At 53.0% G+C, this 20992-nt stretch overlaps 5 protein-coding genes and 1 pseudogene across 5 annotated transcripts, besides 1 other annotated feature; all 6 read right to left on the reverse strand.

Moving 5' to 3' along the window:
* Positions 1-2922: 2922 nt before the first annotated feature.
* On the reverse strand, positions 2923-6120 carry LPMP_250700 (hypothetical protein; the record flags this gene model as incomplete). The annotated part of the gene is made up of 1 exon (XM_010701339.1): positions 2923-6120. One exon carries the CDS (start codon positions 6118-6120, stop codon positions 2923-2925), a length of 3198 nt encoding a protein of 1065 aa, XP_010699641.1.
* Positions 6121-6814: 694 nt separating this feature from the next.
* Positions 6815-8245, reverse strand: LPMP_250710 (hypothetical protein; the record flags this gene model as incomplete). The annotated part of the gene is made up of 1 exon (XM_010701340.1): positions 6815-8245. The coding sequence occupies one exon, from the start codon at positions 8243-8245 to the stop codon at positions 6815-6817; it is 1431 nt and encodes a 476-aa protein (XP_010699642.1).
* Positions 8246-9617: 1372 nt separating this feature from the next.
* On the reverse strand, positions 9618-10784 carry LPMP_250720 (hypothetical protein; the record flags this gene model as incomplete). Its single annotated transcript, XM_010701341.1, has 1 exon — positions 9618-10784. The coding sequence occupies one exon, from the start codon at positions 10782-10784 to the stop codon at positions 9618-9620; it is 1167 nt and encodes a 388-aa protein (XP_010699643.1).
* Positions 10785-14005: 3221 nt separating this feature from the next.
* Positions 14006-14546: a repeat region.
* Positions 14547-15256: 710 nt separating this feature from the next.
* Positions 15257-16336, reverse strand: LPMP_250730 (hypothetical protein; the record flags this gene model as incomplete). Its single annotated transcript, XM_010701342.1, has 1 exon — positions 15257-16336. The coding sequence occupies one exon, from the start codon at positions 16334-16336 to the stop codon at positions 15257-15259; it is 1080 nt and encodes a 359-aa protein (XP_010699644.1).
* Positions 16337-17637: 1301 nt separating this feature from the next.
* Positions 17638-18480, reverse strand: LPMP_250740 (hypothetical protein; the record flags this gene model as incomplete). The annotated part of the gene is made up of 1 exon (XM_010701343.1): positions 17638-18480. One exon carries the CDS (start codon positions 18478-18480, stop codon positions 17638-17640), a length of 843 nt encoding a protein of 280 aa, XP_010699645.1.
* A 499-nt stretch (positions 18481-18979) lies between these two features.
* On the reverse strand, positions 18980-19660 carry LPMP_250750 (annotated as a pseudogene).
* Positions 19661-20992: the final 1332 nt, after the last annotated feature.

The raw sequence follows: 20992 nt of genomic DNA on the forward strand, positions 1-20992 counted from the left end.
GAAAAAAAAAAGAGGTGTGCCGTGGGTGAGCAGCCCGTGGTGGGAGAATATGACGGGTCCAAGGGCAGTTTCACATGAACAATGATATATATATATATATATATATATATCGAAAAACAAGGTATAGTTCGTAGGAGATAGCTATATACAATAGGCTGTCGTTGTGGTTGCTCGTATACTTTTATCGTGTAGTATATGCCTGAGTCTGAGTTTTAGGCGTGTGTGTGGGGGGAGGGGAGAGGGGGGGTTTTGAAGATATGAACTTGCGTGTGTGCGTCTCTGGTATTTCGCTGCTTTGTTTGGGGGGTTTACGCTTCCGCTTCGATGTCGTCTCTCTTTTCACTGCTCGCTGCAGCACGTAGCGTTTGACGAAAACACGAAAACAACACACAAAATCTCCGGCTACTCCCTTCGTCCTACTGCTGGACTAGGCGCGTGTTCGTATCTTTTGCGCGCTCGTGTGTGTCTGCATGTGTGGGTGGGTGCGGGTGTGTCTGTCTGCGTAGATGTCCGGATGAGGCACACACGGGGAGGCGGGGAGGCAATGAGAAGGCAGAGGTGCGCTCACGGTCAACAACAAAAGGAAAAGATGGGGAACCGACAAAGGACAGAGGAATTTCACAAGTCAGCTAATGAATGCAAGAAGTCTCTGCAGTAGCCACAGTGAAGAACTCCGTTGTAATATAGTGGTCTGATGACTCGAATGCTGGCCATCGATCTTCACTTATCGAGTCGTCAACAGAAGAGAGTAGGAGGGTGAAGGAAGAAGTTGGCCACATCCACAGCCCCGCATGCAGGGAAAATGCACGAGTCTCATTTGCTCCGCCGAGCAGGGCGAAGAGGGACGTGCCCACCCGAGATTTTCTTCGGATGGGGACTATACATACTTCTCTTTGATGCGCCTCCTGAGGTCGCAGCCGTGTTTCGTTGCACGATATTTTTGTTGTTTGGTCGAGCACCGTCGATTTTTCGTCGGCGGGAGAAACTAAACGCTGAGGAGGCCCTAGGCGCGCCACCGCACATAATTCGGGAGGACGATTTAGTCAAGGCAAAGAAAACCCCTACACGCTCCTCAACGTTTTGCAGTATCGTGAACGAGGTGACAGCCGTGTAAACCCCTGAGCTGGATCTGATCCCTACTCGTGGATACATACATTCGACTGGAACGTAGGATGGAAACTGAGCCCGAGTCAACGACATTCGAGGTGCTCAAACGACTATGGGAAAGAAGACACGAGATCATGGCCGACTGAGTGACTACTAAGCTCTTAAAGGGAGGACCACAAAGGAGAAAGCAGAGGAAAAACTGGCAAACTGAGAGACAAAACAAAGTGCAGAGCACAAAGAAAGAAGTCCCGTCATGATCAGTAAAGCTCGCAAGCTAATATGAGTAAAGAAAACGAAGAGTCCATATGTGTATAGTTGAACGGCAAAACATTAGCCTGGCACGCACACAACACCACGACCTGAGGAAAAAAATAAGGAGTCAAGTAGGTGGGAGAAACGAGGACTCCGACGAATCTGCCGTCCTGGTCCTCCAAACCGTCAGAGTAGGCCTTGTCAATGTGATCAGCTCAAATACTAGCGGCAGTTATGCAAAAATAGGAAGGGGAGAGAGGCAGGAAGAAAACGAGGATAGCGGGCGAAGGCACAAAGGGTCCACGAGGCATCCGTGCACAAGCATATCCCGGCGAGAGAGAAAGAGAGAGCACAGGGAGAAAGTGAGGAGGCTCCATGGGGGCAGTCCTCCAAAACGGCGGGACCCCAGAGATCGGCTCTTCAGCTCGACTCTTCGTAAGTAGCACAGATGGCCAACCATCTGTTCCATCACCTACCGGCTACCCTGCATCATTTGACTTGGCGGCGCCTGTGCTACGTAAAATGTGCAGTGCGTGGCGCCAAGGGAACAAAATGCAGTAGAGGTCCGCCTACGGTATTCAACGCGCACACACACACACGCAGATGCGCGTGCAGGAAGTGCTGTTCTGTTCGGCTTTCCCTTTTGGCGTCGCTCGCTTGGACGCAGTCCTGTCCGACCGAATAGGGGGGAGGGGAGGGTGTGTAGGCGGCGTAGAGCTGAAGTACATCCACACATAACAGACGCGCCTACACATACACACATGCGCGGAAGAAGAGCAGAATGAAGGAACAGAGAAGAGGGGGAAAAGGCGGCGAGAGCGTAGAGACAGCGACACCATCATGGAAGTTGTCATAAGTGGCGAAGACGAGCCGAAGGCACGCGCCATTCGATTCAGTACGCGGAGGAAAGTTGCAAGTACGCTTGTGCACATGTGTGTACTTGGACAACCTGCCACTGAAGTAAAGGAGATGAAAGCAAGGCGGCAGCTTGCGTACATCTCCGACACTAAAAAGCAAAACAAGCACGCCAGTAATGAATCGACGCACGTTCCCTTCTCCCCCCGTCGAGCGATATCTGAAAAAGCGCACCGCTGTCTGCCGCACCACAATGTATCCGATCTGTGCAAATGGAAAAGTGGGATTCGTTTCAGCATGACTATGCTTGCGTGTGTGTGGGTGTGTGTGAGTGTGTCGTTTCGGCAACACGGGAAACGAGTAGAGGTAGCGGTAACGGTGAAAAACATAATGCAGGGAAAAGAGAAAGAGAGCGAAGAGACGGTGGCGTGTTGTTTGCGTCCCTTTTCTGCCTTTCTCCACGCAAAAAAAAAAATATGCGCAGACACACCTCACGGAACAACAACAAAACGAGAGAGAGGAGGGACACTCAGGACGGACGGGATGGGCAAACGGGGAGACAAAAATGAGAAGTTGACAGTACCGTCCATTTCGGCGACGATAACATTTTTTATCTTCGGTGACTCCCGCGCTCTTTCGTCCCTACTACCCCCCCCCCTCCCCCTCTCCCCCTTCCGCACCTTGTCTCTGCAGCCCAACTCAATTGCCTCAGATCACGGGGAAAAAGTAGAGGTCGCGTCTGGCGCTGCCTCGTGGCTCGCTGTTATTCGCAGAGGTATCACCATCGCCCCCGCCGAGGACGACGGTGTGACAGAGCTCATCCACGCAGTTAGCCACTGCTAGGTAAGCACTTTGGATAGCGAGCCACGACTCGGTCGGTGGCTCAGAGCATCCCTCGTATGGGCTCGTGTTAGGCTCTGTGTATCGCTCCAGCTCTTGCCATGACTCATCTAGCGTTCGTCCCTCCGGCCCACGCTGTAGGGAAAGAAGCTCGTAAGAGAAGAGGGCGTCCCTCAAGGCACCCAGCGCACGCAGCTGCTCCGGGGTGTACACCGACGTGGGTACCCAAGCAGGAGAAGCAGAGGCGAATCTGCTTGGCAGAGGTGACTGCAGCACAGAGTTCAACTTACGGATCGCCATGGCCGTTGCCCCTCGCTCGCCGCTTGTGGGCACCTGACAACAAAGTGGCTCAGGTAGAACTAGCTGATGCAGAAGGAGGCGCCAGTGGTAGCCGATATCGTACACCAACTCCTGTTGTGTTCCTCTAGTTGCGGCCCCAACCAGGACACTCACCACGACGAAGGGTATTGGCGGCACTGCCGCGTCACCATCCCACGCCCGCATCACCTCTCCGCCAGCCCCGTCTGCTGTCATGGCTGCCGCTGCCGTTGCGTCAGAGAAAGTGGATCCACTGCTGGAGGAGCGGTGGGGGAGGGAGCTGCTGCTGGACTCCTCCGAGTCGTCGCAAAAGTGCATGGACATGGTGGGTGGGGACAGTGGCGACCGCGAGGGCGGGAGGGGCAAGGAAGTTGGCGGGGCGTGAGAGAGAACCGTGCCGGTAGGGTCGGCCACCGCACCAGCGGTGTGTTCTGACTTCATCCCTGTAGGAGTACTACTGGTGCTGGGCTCTACCCCATCAGTACACTCTCCTACCACAAAGAGGTAGTGCTCGCGCCCCTCTACGAAGGCCGTGGCATAGCGCGTGTGTCGTGAATACCCCTTTTCTGGCAGCTGGTTTTGCACACCATCGTCCGCTGACAGGGAAGACGATGGCGCGTACTGCTGTCCATGCAGCGGGAGAGCGGCAACGCCGCAGCCTCGGCGCTCCTGAGGCTGATCGGCACCGCTATCGTGGTGGAGACGGCGTCGCACCCCGCGCAGACAATGTGCGTCGGTGGCGGATGTGTTAGGTTGCACATTGAAGCGCAACGCCAACTGCTGAAGCCCCCACCATCCGAGCCCGCTGAGAAGCAGGACAGGACGCGCGTCTGTGCCCCAAGTAGACTCTACGCACTGCTGCGTAGCTTTCGGAACCGAGGCCTGGACGACAAGAACAACCCATCCCTCGCACACCTCGGCATCCAGCGCAGCGCGCAAGCGGCCCAATGCCGCCGCGTCAGATGGTACGTCTTCGAACAGCAAAAACAACTCAACCGGGTGCAAATTCGATGCCGGAACCGCGCTGATAGATGTAAAAGGTGCGTTAGCATCGTCGCAGCACGGTGCCACAGCTGACATGCTGAGTTGCGCCTCCGTCCACGACACCTGCGCCAACGCACCCGCAGGCGACCACACACACGTGCCAGCAGGCACTAACATGTCCGGTGTAGCAGTGTCAACTGTGCTCACCTTTCCCGAATACGCCGCAGCTAGAGAGCGGATGCGGGTGGCTGCAATTGACAGCCCCGGTAGTACCACAGCGCGCCGCTGTCTCCGCAGCCCAAACAACGGCATGGATCGGACATGTAGCGGCGATGACGTTGACGGTATCAGCCAGCTGCCTGCCATCTCGGAGCTGCCAAGGCTGAGCGGCATATCCGCATCGCAGCTGTCATACATCGGAAACGGAACCACCTGCATAGAGCGCATGCACACGTCCAATATGTGCATAACTGCCTGTGCGCGATTCTGCTCTTCCTCCACTACGACAGGCCTCTGTGAATGTGCCTCTGCTGTCGAGCTTAAATGGGCAAATCGATCGATCCAGCGGCACGCAGGCCTCAAGAGGGGCACTGCCAGCGTTGACGCCACCGCCGCCACCACGAAGACCGACGTTTGCCCAGGGGTGGTGGCAATACGAGTGAAACCGCTGTCGCTGCGCATTGTTGTCTCCGGGCCCATAACAGGGGCAGATCCAGTGGATCGACAGTAGAGAAGTGACACCGCGTCCTCCCAAAATACCGTATGCAAAAAGGGCGTTGGATGAGTTAACGACTGGTCATCCGTGGGCTCGGCCACTGCAGTACTCCGCAGCGCCTGGCGCAGCCTTACCAGAGGCGGAGCGTTGCAGTTCGCCTCGTCGCACCTGTGCAAGCGCAGCTGAAGGTCCGGAAGAAGCTCCGTGCACATGAACAGGTAGAAGAAGTGTGGGTAGGTGGCGAAGACGTCATCGAGCCGCGCATCAGTGGCAGAAGAAACAGCCCGCAGTGCATTGTCCCAGCGCACATCACTGCAACCAGTACGCGTTGCTTCGAGCTTCTGCGCGGTAGCCATGGCAGCAGACACACGCTCCCCAATCTCGCGTTCCCAGCGTACATACGCGTCGGTGCGCACCCCGGCATCCACAGACGTGGCACCACCGGCGGCTCGCCGCTCACACTGCCGAGACTCGGCGCCTCGCGCCAAGAGCCGATACACCTCCAACGCCACCCAAGCGACGAAGTTCACGTACGGGCCACCGCCGCCACGGTAGCCACGCTCGCTCGCACTGCGGTCATGTGTACTGCTTTCATTATTACTGCGACCGTCAGAAGCGCTGCCGTGTCTCAGCTCAACTGCGAAGCGCAAGGTTGTGAACGGGGGCCCTACGGAGACAGCCGACATGAACGCGTGCAGATGTCGCTCCACCACGTCGCCAAGGTAGAGAATAAAAGACGATAAGGCATCACTTGACCTTGCCCCGTCCACTGTCGGTTGTGTAGTGGGGCCGGTCGCTGCCACAAATAGTTGCGAAGGATCGAGATGCAACGACCTTCGCGATGCGATGCCTCCACCAGAAGCGTCGAATGCAGTCGAAAAAAATGGCAGGTAGCACATCACTTCTGCTGCGTCGAGCGCCAATGTATGCGAGTTCCTGGCATATGCGCCATTGCCATTTGGGAGAAGTTTCCGCCCATGACAGTCGAGGGTGGCGGAAACGTACCCGTCCAGTAGCCGCTGCAGATGTGTGGCGGCGGCAGAAGACATGCTAAACGAGGAAGGGCACGCTTCTGCGTCGGTGCGCGTCTCTCGATGGATGACTTTACCTCCAACGGCGCACGCACTGACCAAAGACGATGCAGTTCACGGCACAGCACGTGAACAACGGCGGGAGGAAGGGGTTGAGGTGAGCGCGGAACCGACGAGGGAGAGGTAAGGAAGAGGCGAGAGCACCAGAAAAAAAGTGAAGGTGGCCCCACACGATTGCGGATCTCGACTTCACCACCACCCAACCGTGTGGCTCATGTCTGCTGGGCAGGAGGAGGGAAGAAGTAACAGCGGGGGGGGGGGCAACGAAGGAGGACGATGACGGGGAGAGGGAGAGGTGGTGTGAGTAAAAGTAGAAAATGTGGTCGCATGCAAACATTAAAGCGAATACGCGGGGCGTAAATGCAGCGAAACGCAGTAAGGAAAAGAGAGCGATGGGTGGCAGGGAAAGAAAAAAAGAGAGGGAGAGACCCCAGGGTGGGTGCGGCAAAGGCTGTCGTCATAGGATGCCTCAATGAATTCCACAAGGAGTGAGAACAGACCACATGTGGGACGCAGCAAGTGCTTGGTTTAGTTTCGGTTTGCGAGCGCATGTGCGCTGGCCATTACACAGAGCAAGGCGGCGACGAACACAGAGAGCAGTGAACACACACACACACACACATATATATATGTATATATATATATATGTGCGTCACTTGCTTGTCGACCCCATTGCGTACACGTGCTCCATCTTCGATACACCGTAGTGGGAAAGATTTGCCATCACGTACGTTGGCATGCTCGTCGTGGTCAGCTTATCCCGCACCGCTGGAAAAAAGTCAGAGAACACCAATGTGGGGTCGACATCGGCGCCGCTGGTACGAGCGTCCAACTCGGGTATGCAGGGCGGATGGTGTCCAAGGGGACTGCTGTTGGAGGGCGCAGAAGGAGGCGGGGTTGGTAAAGGCGCCGTGGGGCGCGGGCTGCCACCAGTCGACAGCCCACCAGCACGGCTGCTGCTACCACCGTAAGGGGCTACGCTGTACGGGCCCGAGACCGATACTGGTGCTGACGAAGGCTGCTGCTGCTCCGTGGCAAGCGCAGCCTCCCGGATTTCCCACTGTCGCAGAAACTCTATGGGAGTCGGTGCGAGACACACCTCCAACGCTGACTTGGTTGGTTCCACCTTGGCGGTGGAGACACAGGTTCCGTTGCCGCTCGCGTTCCCGCCTCTGCGGTCGCGCTCCATCGTCACTCGGTCCAAGTACACGCCGCTGGATGGCAGCGGGATTGTCCACGGCTGCAGACGGATAGAGAGCTCTGGAATGTCACTCAGCTTCAGTTCGGGATCTCGAAGATCGTATGCAATCGTGCAATTGTCAAGCGGCGTTCCGTCAGACGTCGCCCCTATCGCGGAGAGGCCGCCGGGTGCCTTAGACAAAAACACGCCAGAAGGGCGGGCATCAGTATAGCACAGCTCCAGTTGAGCCGTGGCAATATCCTGATGGCCGCGACGCGACACGCCTGTTGCGTCAGCGGGAGTGGAAGCAGACGCTTGTTTATCTCTCTCAATGGCCTGCAGAGCGTGTCGCATTGTCTCCTGCGCATCCACAAGGCCGAGAGAGCCGAACGGGGAGTGGCCAGGCTTATCAACGGCGGCGCCACCGCCATGGGCCGCTTGAGCGCCGGCGCCCCTGGCGACGACCGTGCGGCTCGCCTTAGCCGCCCGGTGGCTCGAAGCGTCAGCACTGCCGCTGCTAGTGGTAGCGGAGCGCTCCCGCTTGCGTTGCTGTTTCTGCAGCTTCTCGAACGCCGACTGACCAACGTGCTCTAGGTATGCCACGCTGAGGGCACTGGTATGCGTTGCCACATACACTGCCACTTGTTTAAGGAAATCGGCATCGTCAATCCCTTGAATTGCCCAGTCCGCAGCGTCAGCGGCGCGACAGCCTGGGTGAGTGAGTTCGTACACAGCCTCCTCCACGCTCGCCAAGCTACGCACCGCACTTATGCAAAACTCTGTGTATAGGCTTGTGAACTTGCGCTGTGAGTCGGTGCCACGAACAACATTGCCTGCGGCCGACAGGACACTCTTCAGAAGGCGCTGCACGACGACCAGCTGGGCACTACTGCTACTGCCCATCTGAGAGAGAGCTCGAATGAATAAAAACTCATCGCCCGACGAGGTCGCCTCGCCAGTGGCGGGGTCAGCGCCTTTTCGACTCCTTGAAGGATCCGAAGACGAGGCCAAAGGTGCTGTGTTGCCAGATTTGTCGGCGACTCCCGTCTCTGCTTTGCCAGAGCGCGCCTTGAAAGGTCCACCCCTGTGACTCATACGCGCCTGTGTTTCCATGTATGCGTGTGCGTGTGTGTGTGTGTGTGTGTGTGTGTGTGTGTGTGTGCAAAGGTTAAGCTGTGGGAATTATGAGTGAGAGCGAGACCGCTCACGCAATGCAATGTACCCAGTCCTCGCTCGTCGCCTAATGCTCTGCCCCTGCCTGTTGTTCAGCACTCTTTTCTGTGTGTGTGCGCGCGCTCTTGATAAATAATAATTACTTTATACAAGATGTGCAATGAGTGAGAAGACACAGGGATCGTGCGCAAGTGAGCCCGCTCTCCTCTCCACCTCCCACGCGAGTGAGGGGATAGAAAGTCACTCGATTGACAGCGCTTAAAGTGAAAGAGAATAGAAAGGGTAAAGGCAGCGAGGGCAGAAGCGTAAAGTGTGACAAGCGAAAGTGTGGCATGTGAAAGGGAAAATGCCCTCGCCGCAACGGAGAAGCCGGCATGTGTCGCCTGCTCGCTTGGGGAAAGGCTCACGAGCAGCGACGCAGCAAAGGAGCGGGTACTGTAGTGGGCGAGAGAGGTACAACAAAAAGAGGGAGACGGCACTATAAGCACATGTACACGCACACACACACATGTACCTCTTCCCCAGCCCCTCATTACCCCTATCGGTCGCTCTAATGCTCTCAAGAAGCCTTTGATGTCGCTGGCGTACAATTCCTCGTTCGTCTTTCTTTGTTGTGTGATGGGGGGCTGGGGCTTCTCTGTTATGTTGTTTCCTGTTTTAAGTGGGTCTCTCCCTGACGTGGGCGAGTACGCTCTTGTGCATGGTGCGTGTCTGCGCGTGCCTGTAAGCAAGACATCTGCGGAGGGGAAGAGGGTGATGCATATATTGGCAAGCGCATTCCCTCGGAGGAGTTAGACGTGCACGTAGGCACACTCTCAGACGAGCCGCAGCACTGAAACAGCGAAGAGAGAAAGAGGTAGTGTGAAGAGAGAGGAGGAAGGAGGCACACACGCAAGACAACAGGACGCAATGTGAGAAAGACAGAGGCATACACAGCACATACTCAGCCAGAGAAAACAACAATCACAAACTCAGCAATTAAAACAGCAGCAAAGCCACAAAAGCTTTCGAATACATATATATATATATATATTCACGTCGCTTCACGGGTGCACTGGCAGTGTGGAGTGCGGCGGCGGCAAGCGATGACAACGCTTTCTCGTCACTCTTGAGGAGCAGAAGCACCACTTTTCCACCACGTGTGCGCCTCATTCGGCTTTCTGTCGTCACTGTCCTTGTCAATCGACTCTGTCGTCCGCTGCGTGGTGCTGGTTGGTGAAAGTCGCTCGCCGCGACCTATCGTGCCGCCAGCACTCACAGATATGGAAGCACCACCGCTGGGGTCGGTGTGCTTCTTCTGTTGCTGCTGCAACTCAACACTGTGTCTTAGCGTCGCATCGAGCTCGCCGCGCAGCGCCCGTTGACGCCGCAAGTGAGGCAGGATAATGATGTCCCTGAGGAAGGGGTGAATGATGTGGGTACCGTCCAGGTTGTGTCGTGCATCCCTCAGCAAGTCGAGATAAACCTTGTTCGCGGCGTCTTTCGTGCACTGACACAGTTTCGTGGTAATGGCAACAGTGTGAGTGGGTAAAACGAGAACGCCCTGTGTGCCGTGTAGCAGTAATACAGAGGTGTGTTTGACGAAGCCACTCTGCTCCTGCAGCCCACACACGACGTCAATGAATAGCAAGTAGTGGAAAGAGGTGCTTCCTTCGAAGTCGAATAACCACGTCGAGGGACAGGGGAAACCCATCGGCGGCGGACCCTCGTCAGTCTTGCGCACCTCACGCGTGTCTGCCGTCGAGCCCCCTGGAACCACCACGAAGATATCCTCCGGGATCTCCAGATGGCACTGCTCCAGCCCCTGCACATTCACTCCGCAACTACGCAGATTGGACCAGTACTCTATACAACAAATGTGGGTGAACAGAGAGAGGAAAACGATGCTGTCCAAGACGTAGTGTCGACACAGAAGGCCATTGTGGTGCCGCGACTGCTGAGGCTTTAGCTGGTGTGCAGTACTGGTCGACTCGCCGTGACGCACGTTCAGCAGCGTGCAGACTTGCGATGTAGATGCTTTCAGCTCGAGCGACCTCTCGGCGCCGTCCACTGGGTGACGAGACGGGACTGGCAGTGTGGAGATCGCTGAGACGGCGGCCACCGGCTGTGTTGTCGCCGAGTGACACGGCGGGCAGCGCACAGCACGGTCAAATTCATTGATAGAGATCTCGCAGTCGTAGGTAGCTGGGTAACGTGTAGGGCACCTTATCCACATTCTTCGACGAGTCGCGCGCAACTCCATGCGCATGCGTTGGATGTGCTTAGCCATGGTGTATGGCTACCTCGGTGCCAAAGGAGTGGCCCATCAGAATCACGCGAGAAACGGTGATGCTGTGCTCCGCTGCGAAGAGGAACACCACTGCACGCTCCGTGAGGCCTTTGATGAATGCCTCCAATGAACATCCCTCGCACAGGCCGTAGCCGGGGGTGCTCAGGCACAAGGATAGTAATATGCAGTGCATTCACCAATGTTCTCGCCGTTGAAGTGGTAAGATGCCGACATGGCTAGACATGCGACAATGCGGGCGAATGATACTACACGGAAGAGAGTAAGACCAGCCGAGGACAGAGGAGAGTCGCCCATGTGTATCTTCCGGCCGAAGACGACAGATCCGGAGTGGATGTGATAAGCCTGCACGGCGCTTTCACTGGGAATGAAGATGTGGGCGAAACTGGGCGTCACGCGCTCCCCATTATCCCTAGCGCCGTTAGGAGGCTGAGAATGCGATAACGCAATGCCATGCAGAATATCACCAACGCGGTTGTTGGGCACTGTGCACGACAGTCGTCGCTGCTGCCAAACGTGCTCGATGCGCTCGTCGTCTAGCCAAGGTGCCTGCTCTCTAGTCTGTCTGCGCGACTGGGCGTCGCCATGGTCATCATATCCAAAGTAGTAAGTCGGCAGTGGAGAGTAAAACATGAAGGCGTTCTGAATGCAGAGGCAGGAAAGCAAGTGCGTCCAGCCACAGGGGGGTGCGAGAGATGCCGTTCAGCAGCCGTAGCGTTCATTCCAAGCGATGAACAGCCGTGAAAAAGCAGCAGACATGATCCTGCTAGTGCTGTACCGACATGTGCCACGAAAAGTCGCGGGTGCCAGAGCTTGCATAATGGCCGCGACTGCTCGGTGCTCTGACGTGGCAAACGGATTCGTGCTGGTTGGTTCTCCCTGCCGCTTCTAATCGGTTGCGCTGTTGGCGCGACCGTTTCCTTCTTGTGATCCGTGCTGAGACGACAGTAAGTGCACTACTGTCAAAGTGTGCGGCTTCTAGCTGCGGCACTCCAGGGGAGCCAGGGGTAGAGACGGTAGAGGTAGATACCACATAGAGACATTCTTGCAGCGGTGAATGCTGGGCGGTGTTCCCTGATCATCACTCTCTGATGGCAGCGGCTGCCGCTTCGACATCAACACCGTCGTATTGAGCAAGTCCTTCTCTTCACCCTCCTTCTGCCTTGTCGTTTTCATACTCTGCTCGAGGCGCAGCCGCGCTGACGCCAACCTGCCCCTTCTCTTCCAGTCAGGGCTTGCCGCTGCCGCCACGGGGTTTGAGGAAGACAGCGTGGCCCCCAGCGCATCCTTCTCGGGGTTTCTCATCGGTCGCTGCCTACACGCACATAGAGACACGGAAAAGAGGGGACAGGGAAGGGCAAAAGAGAAAGTGAGAGCGGCAGCGAAAAAGCTATGCACGTCCGTTGTGCCTGTCTGTCTGCGTGTGTGAGCACACGGGTCTTGTTCTCGCCAGCATCACCACCGCATCAGAAAGGGTGAATAAAAAGAGAGGAGTGCGAAAGAGGCAGGAATAAACATAAGGGGATACACATCAGCGGGCGTTGCTGCACGTGTGTGTGTGGGGGTGGGTGAAGGGGGGTAGGAGGTGGGTGTCTATGTAGGCGTGCAGAGCGGAAAGAGAAAAGATAGGAAAACGTGGAGGCAGATAGAGAATGGGGGGCAGAGAGGAGAGGGGAAATCACTGAAACGGTGGATCTGTGCATGTGCCCAATAGCAACGGTAAGACGGGAGGGCCGCAGGGGCAACGTGGTAGCAGATAAAGTGAGAGAAGGACAAAGAAGGTGGACGCGGAGATAGGATAAGAGAACCAAACAAAGAACGGACTAGAACAGCAAAGCAGATGCCATGACGCGCCCTCTATGTGTTTCTGTTTTCTTTTGTATGCACAGGCTCTTCTTGTTGTGTAGCTCATTGTGCGAAAGGAACACCACGGACACAAAATAAAGGCGAAAACTCTCTCGAAGAGGACGGAGAGAAAGGGGGAAGGCAAAGGAGAAAGAAACAATGGTATGGGGTGAATATGAGCGAGAAATAGAAAGAGGTTATGTCAAAGCCAAAACACAGAGGGAGACAGAGCTACAGTGCACCAATCCAACACACGACAAGGATGTTCGAGGGTACGCACCTACACGACGGGGCCTTCCACAGCGAAAAAGAATCTCATGCCTTGCCTCCTTGGTTCTCACAGGCTGCGTCCATAGAGCGCCACCCTCAAAATATCTGTGGACCGACCTGTAGTGCAAGCCCGACGTGAAGCAGCTCCTAGCACTGCCTTGCGCGCTCGACAGCGAAAAGGTCATGGCACGTCCGCTTTGCCAGACCGCGTTTTCTCTTGTGTGAGAAGCGTGTGTGTGTGTGTGTGTGTATATTCCTCTTCTTTTCCTTTTGTGTTGCTGTTCGATCACCTTGCCGGTAAAAGATGAATGGATACAAAGCGAGCAATATATATCCGCGACAGGGATGGAGGAACGAACATGGAGAGAGTGAGAAAGAAGGGGCCTAAGGGGAGAAAGGGAGGAACCGCGCAGTTCAAAGAGACGACAGAAAATATATACGCAAAACAGCACAACCCAACCACAGCCACGTCGTACACACACACACACACACACACACACACACACTTAAAGACGGCAAAAGAAATTAAAAAAGAAGAGAGTCTCACTAAGAGAGAAACACAAACCCTAAAATGGGAGTCTGATGGGCACATGGCGGGAAGAAGAAGCAGAAACAGCACAAAAGATAAAGTCTTCCCTTGCGGTTATGGCCATTATGGTTCACAATGAACCAGCACCCAGCCCGACATGCATCGCGACACCGGCAACGCTAGCACACACAGGGCCACAGCAGCACTGCAAGGACGTCACGCCCTCGTAGAAGTACAACAAGTATTAGTCACGTCAGCCAGGAAACAAACGTCAGGACAGAGAGATCCAGAAGCACAGAGAAAAAGCAGCTCCCCCTTCCCAACAAGTATGCGCCACGAGTCCAATAATACGCAAAATGAAACGAAAAAGACAGAGCTAAGAAACGAAGGAGACACTACGCAGGAAAACATTCGTAGGCGAGGGTCAATAGAAAAGTCACCGTTTCATCTCTCCGAAGCAGAGGGAGAGATGTAACGGTGTAGCAGTGAGACAACGCTAGGTTGCTTCAAAAGAGTTCGCAGATGTCAATATCCTTTTTTTTTTTGCACATCTAACCTCCCCTGGTGGCAAGGGACGCCTCAGTACGTGGTGTCAAGATCCAGTGCCCATTCTGTGGGGAAGCCAAGCAGTCCCTCTATCCCCAACAGTGCCGAACCGCTCCTGGTGGGGACAGAGCCAAGCACCTACGACGTAGGGAGGCCAGAGCAATGTATCGTTGCCGATGTCGGCGGTCAGGTCCTGAGTGGCGTTGCATCGGAGCGGCCAGTGACTGTGAACACGCTTGTACCCCCCATACAATAGGCAGAGTGTCCAGCGTGACTCGAACGCATCGCACCCAGCCGTCGCTGCCTACTGGTGAAGCACCTCAGCCACCCCGAGGGGGATGCACCACGTGGCGACCGGCATAATGGGACCCCCTGTGCGGTAATCTGCGAGGCAGGGAGTGGGTAGAGTTTGAGGCAGAGACTGTACTCTGATGACTGAGTCGGCGCATTGCTGTAGCCCGTGTCTGCCGCTCCTTCGCATCATGCGATGGACCTGTGGCGGGCCGGGTAGAGTGGAGGTTGAAGTCATACTCTAACGGCAAGATGGACATATTAGAAATATAAGTACTGCATGAATATATACAACGCTGAAGACCGCCCCCTCTATGATCCCCACTGCTCTCTTGCACAAATTCCACTTCCCTATCCTTTCGCAACTGAAGTACGGTGATTACCAACATAAAACCATGCCAGGCCCCGCGAAGCAAACGTGATGGCGCACTCCTTTGCGACACACAAGAAAATAAAAAGTAAGTCTGTCGTTGCTAACACTAAAACAGTAACGGCAGATGGCGCAGCAGATGTCGGCTCTTCATTCCTCTTATCCTGCCTCTTCATCATACAGACGGGGGCACGTAGAGAGATCAAGGAGACAGGAAGAAAAGAGAGAAGCACGATAAAAGGAGGCGGAGAGTGGCTCAGGAAGTACGTAATGCTGCTTCCGTGTGAGTGTACGCTGTGTTACCGTCTTTTAAGCTATTTCTCAATACCGATGAAAAAAAGCGCAAAGACAGACGCCTGGAGAAGGCATGTCCGTATAAAAGGAGGCGTTCCACTCTGATCCCACGACAATTTCTTTCTTTGGGCATGCATTGCTCTCGCTGCGGGCAAAGGAACAAAGCCAGTATACAAGGCAGCCAACTGAGCTCAAGCCCAGCGTGTATGCAGCGAAGCATGACCACGCCATAAGCACATTCGAGTCCAGATAGCTTGCATCACTTGCTGTTGGGCTATGCTGTTATGCTTGGAGGTTTAGAGTCTGCCGTCAGCCTACAACGTTTATGCCGTGGCGGCGAGCGGCACGGCGGGCGGCCAGATCCCTCCGGTAGAAGATGAACATCTTAGTAATCATGTAGCACGTAAAGACGGCCTGAACAGCCCAGAGCACTGCTATGACTGCTACAGGTACCACTACGCCAGTTGCACGCGTCTCCTGAATCCACTTCGCAAGTATAATACCACAGACTCCGTAGCTTTCGGAGCCAACGAGGGCAAAAATGGCCTGCGCCAGAGCAATGAAGAGGCCGCACAATGCTAAAATGTGCTGCGGTGGGCGCCCCGTCGAGCATCCTCGGTAAATTCGCCAGTACCAAAGCAAAAAGCTCAGCGGGATACCAATGAGGTACAGAATAGCAAGCACGCCGTTCAGTACTTTGTTAACGTCGTGATTAACTGCAACGTTGGAACGAATGGGAGCGCTGGTGACACCTATAGCTACCACGCAATTGGCTACGAGAAGAATACACACGGCAACCCAGTCCCAAAAGGCCATCTTTACAAACAGCTGCCGATGCTCCGGTACCACCGAGATACTGTGGTACACGAGCGGATGTATGCAGAGGAACTTGCGTGGGAAGTTGGGAAGCTGTCCTAGTTCTGTCGCGGCGACTTCGTCACGGCTAACACGCTGTTCCAAGTCGTTCAGACGCTGCTCTTCCAGAAGTGCATTTTGCCAACGTTGCTCAAGGCTTGCAGCCTTCTTCTGTTCATCTGTCATTCCTTTTGTACTCTCTTTGTTCACTCCAAAGACCTCTTTCAACACGCTAGCCTTCGCCTTTTTCTTCACAACCTCTGCATCGCCAATAGTGGCTGTGTTTGTCACGTGGATATCGACTCGTGCACCAAAAGCAGGAGATGGGAAAGCCTCATGGTCGTCATGCGCCTCCCGGGGAGAGTAATCACCATTGTCGCTCTCTGCACTCTCTCGATCATGGTTGCCGACATCGCTAGCTTGCGGGGGAGTCTGTGCAGGTGCAGCACCGTTCCTACGATTGGTCGCCGAGCCCAGTTCGCCAAAATTGTAGAGAGCACGAAGCTCCTGAGTCTCACTAAAGCCTTGGAACATGAGGGTTTCGAATCAAAAAGCAGCCAGTGAAAAAAAATCATAGAAAGTTCACTTCTTTAGCCTTGCTTGGATATAGAACGGCATGGAGCAAATGAAAAGAAGTATTTGGGTATGTAAGGAAGAGATATGCATAAGCTGTAATGCGCCCTGCGTATATTTGTCATCTAGATAGCAAGCAGAACGTCGGTCGCCTTACAGCTCGAGCGTAAGACGTCGACATTCCGGGTGAAGCATCACATTCTCTACGTGAAGCGATCAACCATAGTATAGTTTCCCCATGGCTTCCTGCGGTACTAAATGAATCGTAAATTGCTTACTATTGTTTTTTTTTTTATGATGCCCTCAAAATGGCTGTGAATACGACACAGCGCCACGAAGTAGCATCACCTGCGGTACTTTCTGAGTGCCTCAATCAGCTCGGTTTTTTCCATGAGTCCTGCAGTCGAAATACAATGCAGCCGCATCAATGAAAGCAGGTCTCTGGACTTCATTGCCTCCAACTCCTCATCCAACGGGATAGCAGGTGGGGGAATCACTTCGTTCTCCTGCACAAGCCGTATCACAGCGTTTATGTCAGCGCCTTCAAATGTAGACACCACGTTTCCACCCTTGAAAAAGTAGAAGGTGGGCATTGCACGGACGGGATAGTTACGTACGACATCAGGTGTACGGTCGACATCTACTTTTGCAAAATTGACGTGCGGTTTTGTAGAAGCGAGCTTTTCTATGAGAGGAGCAATCGCCTTGCATGGCCCGCACCATGTTGCAAAAAAATCAATCACTGTCAGCTTAGGCTGACGCACGAGAGCCTGAAGCTCTGCTAGGGATGATATGGTACTGATGGACATTGAAGTATTGCTCTTTTCTTTTCAAGCCTCTGCAAACCAGCGGAGATATATCGAAAGAAGAAAGGACAATTTGAAAAGTAACTGGTTTGTGGGCGCAACCTACCAAATTTGCTCGTGCACAAGCTACCATTTGTCCTGCAAAGATATCTGAATTATGGTAGAGGCAAAGAACATTTGAATCCATACCACCAATATTGTTTGCTTCCTTGACGCTTTTTTCGCTATCATGAAAACATGTATATATATATATATATATATATACGAAGCGAAGAGCAATATGCCTCACAGCATTTTAGTCATCATCCATGAGGAAGAGAGCCTAAGCTTTGCATATCTACTGCATTTGTTGATAGGAATGCTACAAAGTGATTCAATACACGGACAGAAAGAAAAGTACAAGAAAAAACTGGTAAATTTTTTTTTTGCATTTCTTTGGATCAGGAAAAAGGCCACCTACTTTGTGATTACTTTCTTCTTGTTTTGCTTCTTGGGTTTCGTCATGCTCATACGCTTATTCCGTGAGGCAGAGCGAGAATTTTCAACAACTGCGCAGGAAGGAACAAAATCAGCAGGAACACGCATGGGCTTCTTATGCTCCGGCTTAAAGACGTACGGTCCGTGATAGGACGGATGGGGATGCTTTTTATGCTCTTCTTCAAGTTGCTTCCGCTTGTTGTCGGGTGGAGCAGAGAACACGACCTGCGTGCCATCACCGTAGAAGAGATCGTGGTACGTGCCCTCTGCCGGGGTTCTCTCAGGCCGCTCCAGCTTGAACCGCTCAGCATCATACGGAAGTAACAGCGGCACACTGGGATCAACGTACGCCCGTTGTTCTTCCCAATTGCAAGTAGCTCCGCTCGCTGTGGGAAGAGTCAAATGTGGCTGGACTGATTTGTTGTACGCAATCGCCTTTGCACGCTGCGCAGACATGAAGTATGTAACATAGCTGGGAGCTTCAGAAAAAAGGCTCTGCTCCACTGCAATAATATCTTTGCAGATGTCCACAGCATTTCGGCACACTTCTTCATCCTCACGGTCAAAGGTGTTCAGTCCCCGAATAACAGACATGTAGCCCTCATCCACTTCACGCGAAGCCATGTTAAAGACAAAGGGGTTCGAAAGATCTCTGTCCGCCGCTGCGAGTTCATGTTCTTCGATACAAACCGCTCCCTCTTCTACAGCCTCATCCAAGACAGTAACATTTACCTGAGGATCTTCTGGTGAACCGTTCTCTTCCATCGGTACAAACGCGCTGTACCCCTCAACTGCCTGGTTTTCATCTTCGACAGAAGACATTTTTGAACAACTATTTGCCTTCGATATGATTTTTTTTTTAGCCTTCAATGGCTTTTCAAGTCTATCTAGAGCTTGATCACAAGAGGAAATACGTGTGATATTTTTCTCAAAAGTCATATCAAAGACGTTTAACAGGTGGAGAAAGGCATCAGAGATAGAAAAACAGGGAGATTATATGAGGACGAGATACCATGGTCGTTTTTCTTTCGGTCTGGGGGAGCATGGAGTGCCACATTTGCCTCCGTATTCGAAGAATTGCGCTGTGACTAAAGAAATGAAATGATCCTTGACACATATACATGCGCGACCAAAAAAAAAAAAAGCCGCTCCCGAGCAAGCATGTTGCTTATGTTTTATGCCCCGAGTGTCAATATTTGCCAAACGCACAAAGTAAGTAGGAGAGCAAAAGGAAAAAGGTGTAGTTGGTTTTACTAACGGATCCTCTTGACGGAGTTGTAACACACAAAAAGCGGAACATAAATGGCGGTAAGCCTAAAGCTCAGCGACTTCGCATCTCAACAAATAGCATCATGTCGTCGGCTTGAACATAGTATTTTGAAAACTGATCGGTGAGAGAAGGCACGAGTTTGGGTATTGAGCTGTGATATCGAGTGCGGTGCCAGTGGCGCTGCTGCCTGACCTTCTCTCGGAATTTACGCTTATTGATGATCGCATTGATGGAATCGCGCTTTTTATGCTCCAGGTACGTGTGCACATCTGCGATACGCGCCTTCCAAATACGGTCCCGTTTATCGTCTGCGTCTATGCCTTGTCGCTTGTCGGATAGCATTTTGTTATGCTCGCAGTTCTTCTGTGCCACAAGCACCCCTGTTGGTGATGAAACATGATCAGTATCGAAGGAGCTTGCTATTATCTCATGGTCATCCATTTCGTTACTAATACGCGACAAGAGCTGTTCAATCTCTTGAATTTGATCATCGGAGAACGTTTCTCTCGGGAATGCATTTGCAGAAACATCATCGTCACCTAGATTCGAATGGTATGCTTTTTTTTGGCACGACGCCGAAGAGGAAGAACCTCCTCGGTGATCCATTGTCCCACAGTGAGCTTAAAAGGAGGCATGAGGAGTGGACTGGATGGTGCCATGGGGGTGCAGAGTTGAAAGAAACACATCGAGAAAGGGGCAGTGTGCACTATTGCCTCGTGTGCTTCTTTCCATAAAAGAAGCAGCTTGCAGTATTAGGTGGAGCCTTTCATATTTTGAGCCACATACTTCTTTGTGGTGCTCAGTAAGTCTAAAGGACGCGCTGCGTACTTATTTTGAAGCCTGCGCATATGATCCTGGGGTTGTTACGGTGAGCTGCCCCCCCCCCCTCTTTCCATTCACGTGATGCGGCAATGAAAACTCACATGTCAGCTAAAAACGTTCTTGAAAAATGGGGAGGGAGGGCTGCAAGAAACTATCCCCTGTTCCCTTCAGTGCCTGCGTCTTGCATGTTAGCTCTGGCTCGGACAAACATGACTCACCACAACTTTTTGCTCGTGGTTTTGGTCTCCGATGGCAAGCACACATGCAGCCACTTCTTCAGCAAATATGGTGAGAGTTGAGTTTCTGTCGCTCAGGAGGGGTCACCGGTGAGTTTTGCACCTGCCCCAGGCGGGGGCAGGGGTGCTGCTTTGGCTTTGCTCACGGGATGCCGCGCTTGGGAGCAACAATGGGCAAGGACAACCTTCCTGTAAAGACAGTGGTAAAGTGGAAGCCTTTGATCTCGAAAGAAATGCTGACCCTCTCAAGTCTCAACAGCGACGCTGCTTTTGAACGCCTTGCAAAACCAAGAACACCTCCCCTTGAGTTAAAAGCGGTTCGTACCAAAACAGAGACAAGCATTGAAATTTTTTTCTCCGCGTTAAGTTTATTCCTAAGCCGGTTATCATTCTCCTTTGGTTATTTATGCGTTACCTTATCCCTCTCACATATCTAACACCCATAGTGCTTGCTAAGCTCTTGGTGCCCAGCTCTAGCCTTTTCTCCGATTGCAAGCTTGATAACGGCACCACATGAAGAAAATGTCCCAAGAAACCACATCGCTAGGAATCTTTAGGAATGTATTTGAGCTTCATTGCTTTCATCGATAAACGAGGAAAGGAATCACAGCATGGTAAATGTGTTCCGTTTTTTTTTTAGCTCCCTCTTTTACTACCAAACCTACTAAGGAGAAGAATACAAAGGTTATCTTACGAAAAAAAAAAAAGAAAAAAGATGAGCATATTTCGCACGTGTGTTTGTTGCTCGTTTACCCAATCAAGCTCAACTGGAGAACAGATCAGGCATGTCATACTTCTTCTATGAGAGAATGGCGAAGAAGAAATAAACATGGTTAAAACCGAAAAGCTGACAAACTCTGTCACACTGCCACTATGTGATGATCCATAGAACGTCACTTATTCTACCTTTAAGCCTCTCTCTCGCTCGAAAAAACTATCCTGCTCGTGTGCCCCTCCTATTGTTTGAATGATCAACTATTTCAAAAGTCGCTCATTTCCTTCCAAC

The sequence above is a fragment of the Leishmania panamensis genome, assembly GCF_000755165.1.
Source record: "Leishmania panamensis strain MHOM/PA/94/PSC-1 chromosome 25 sequence".
Classification (NCBI taxonomy): Eukaryota; Euglenozoa; class Kinetoplastea; order Trypanosomatida; family Trypanosomatidae; genus Leishmania; species Leishmania panamensis.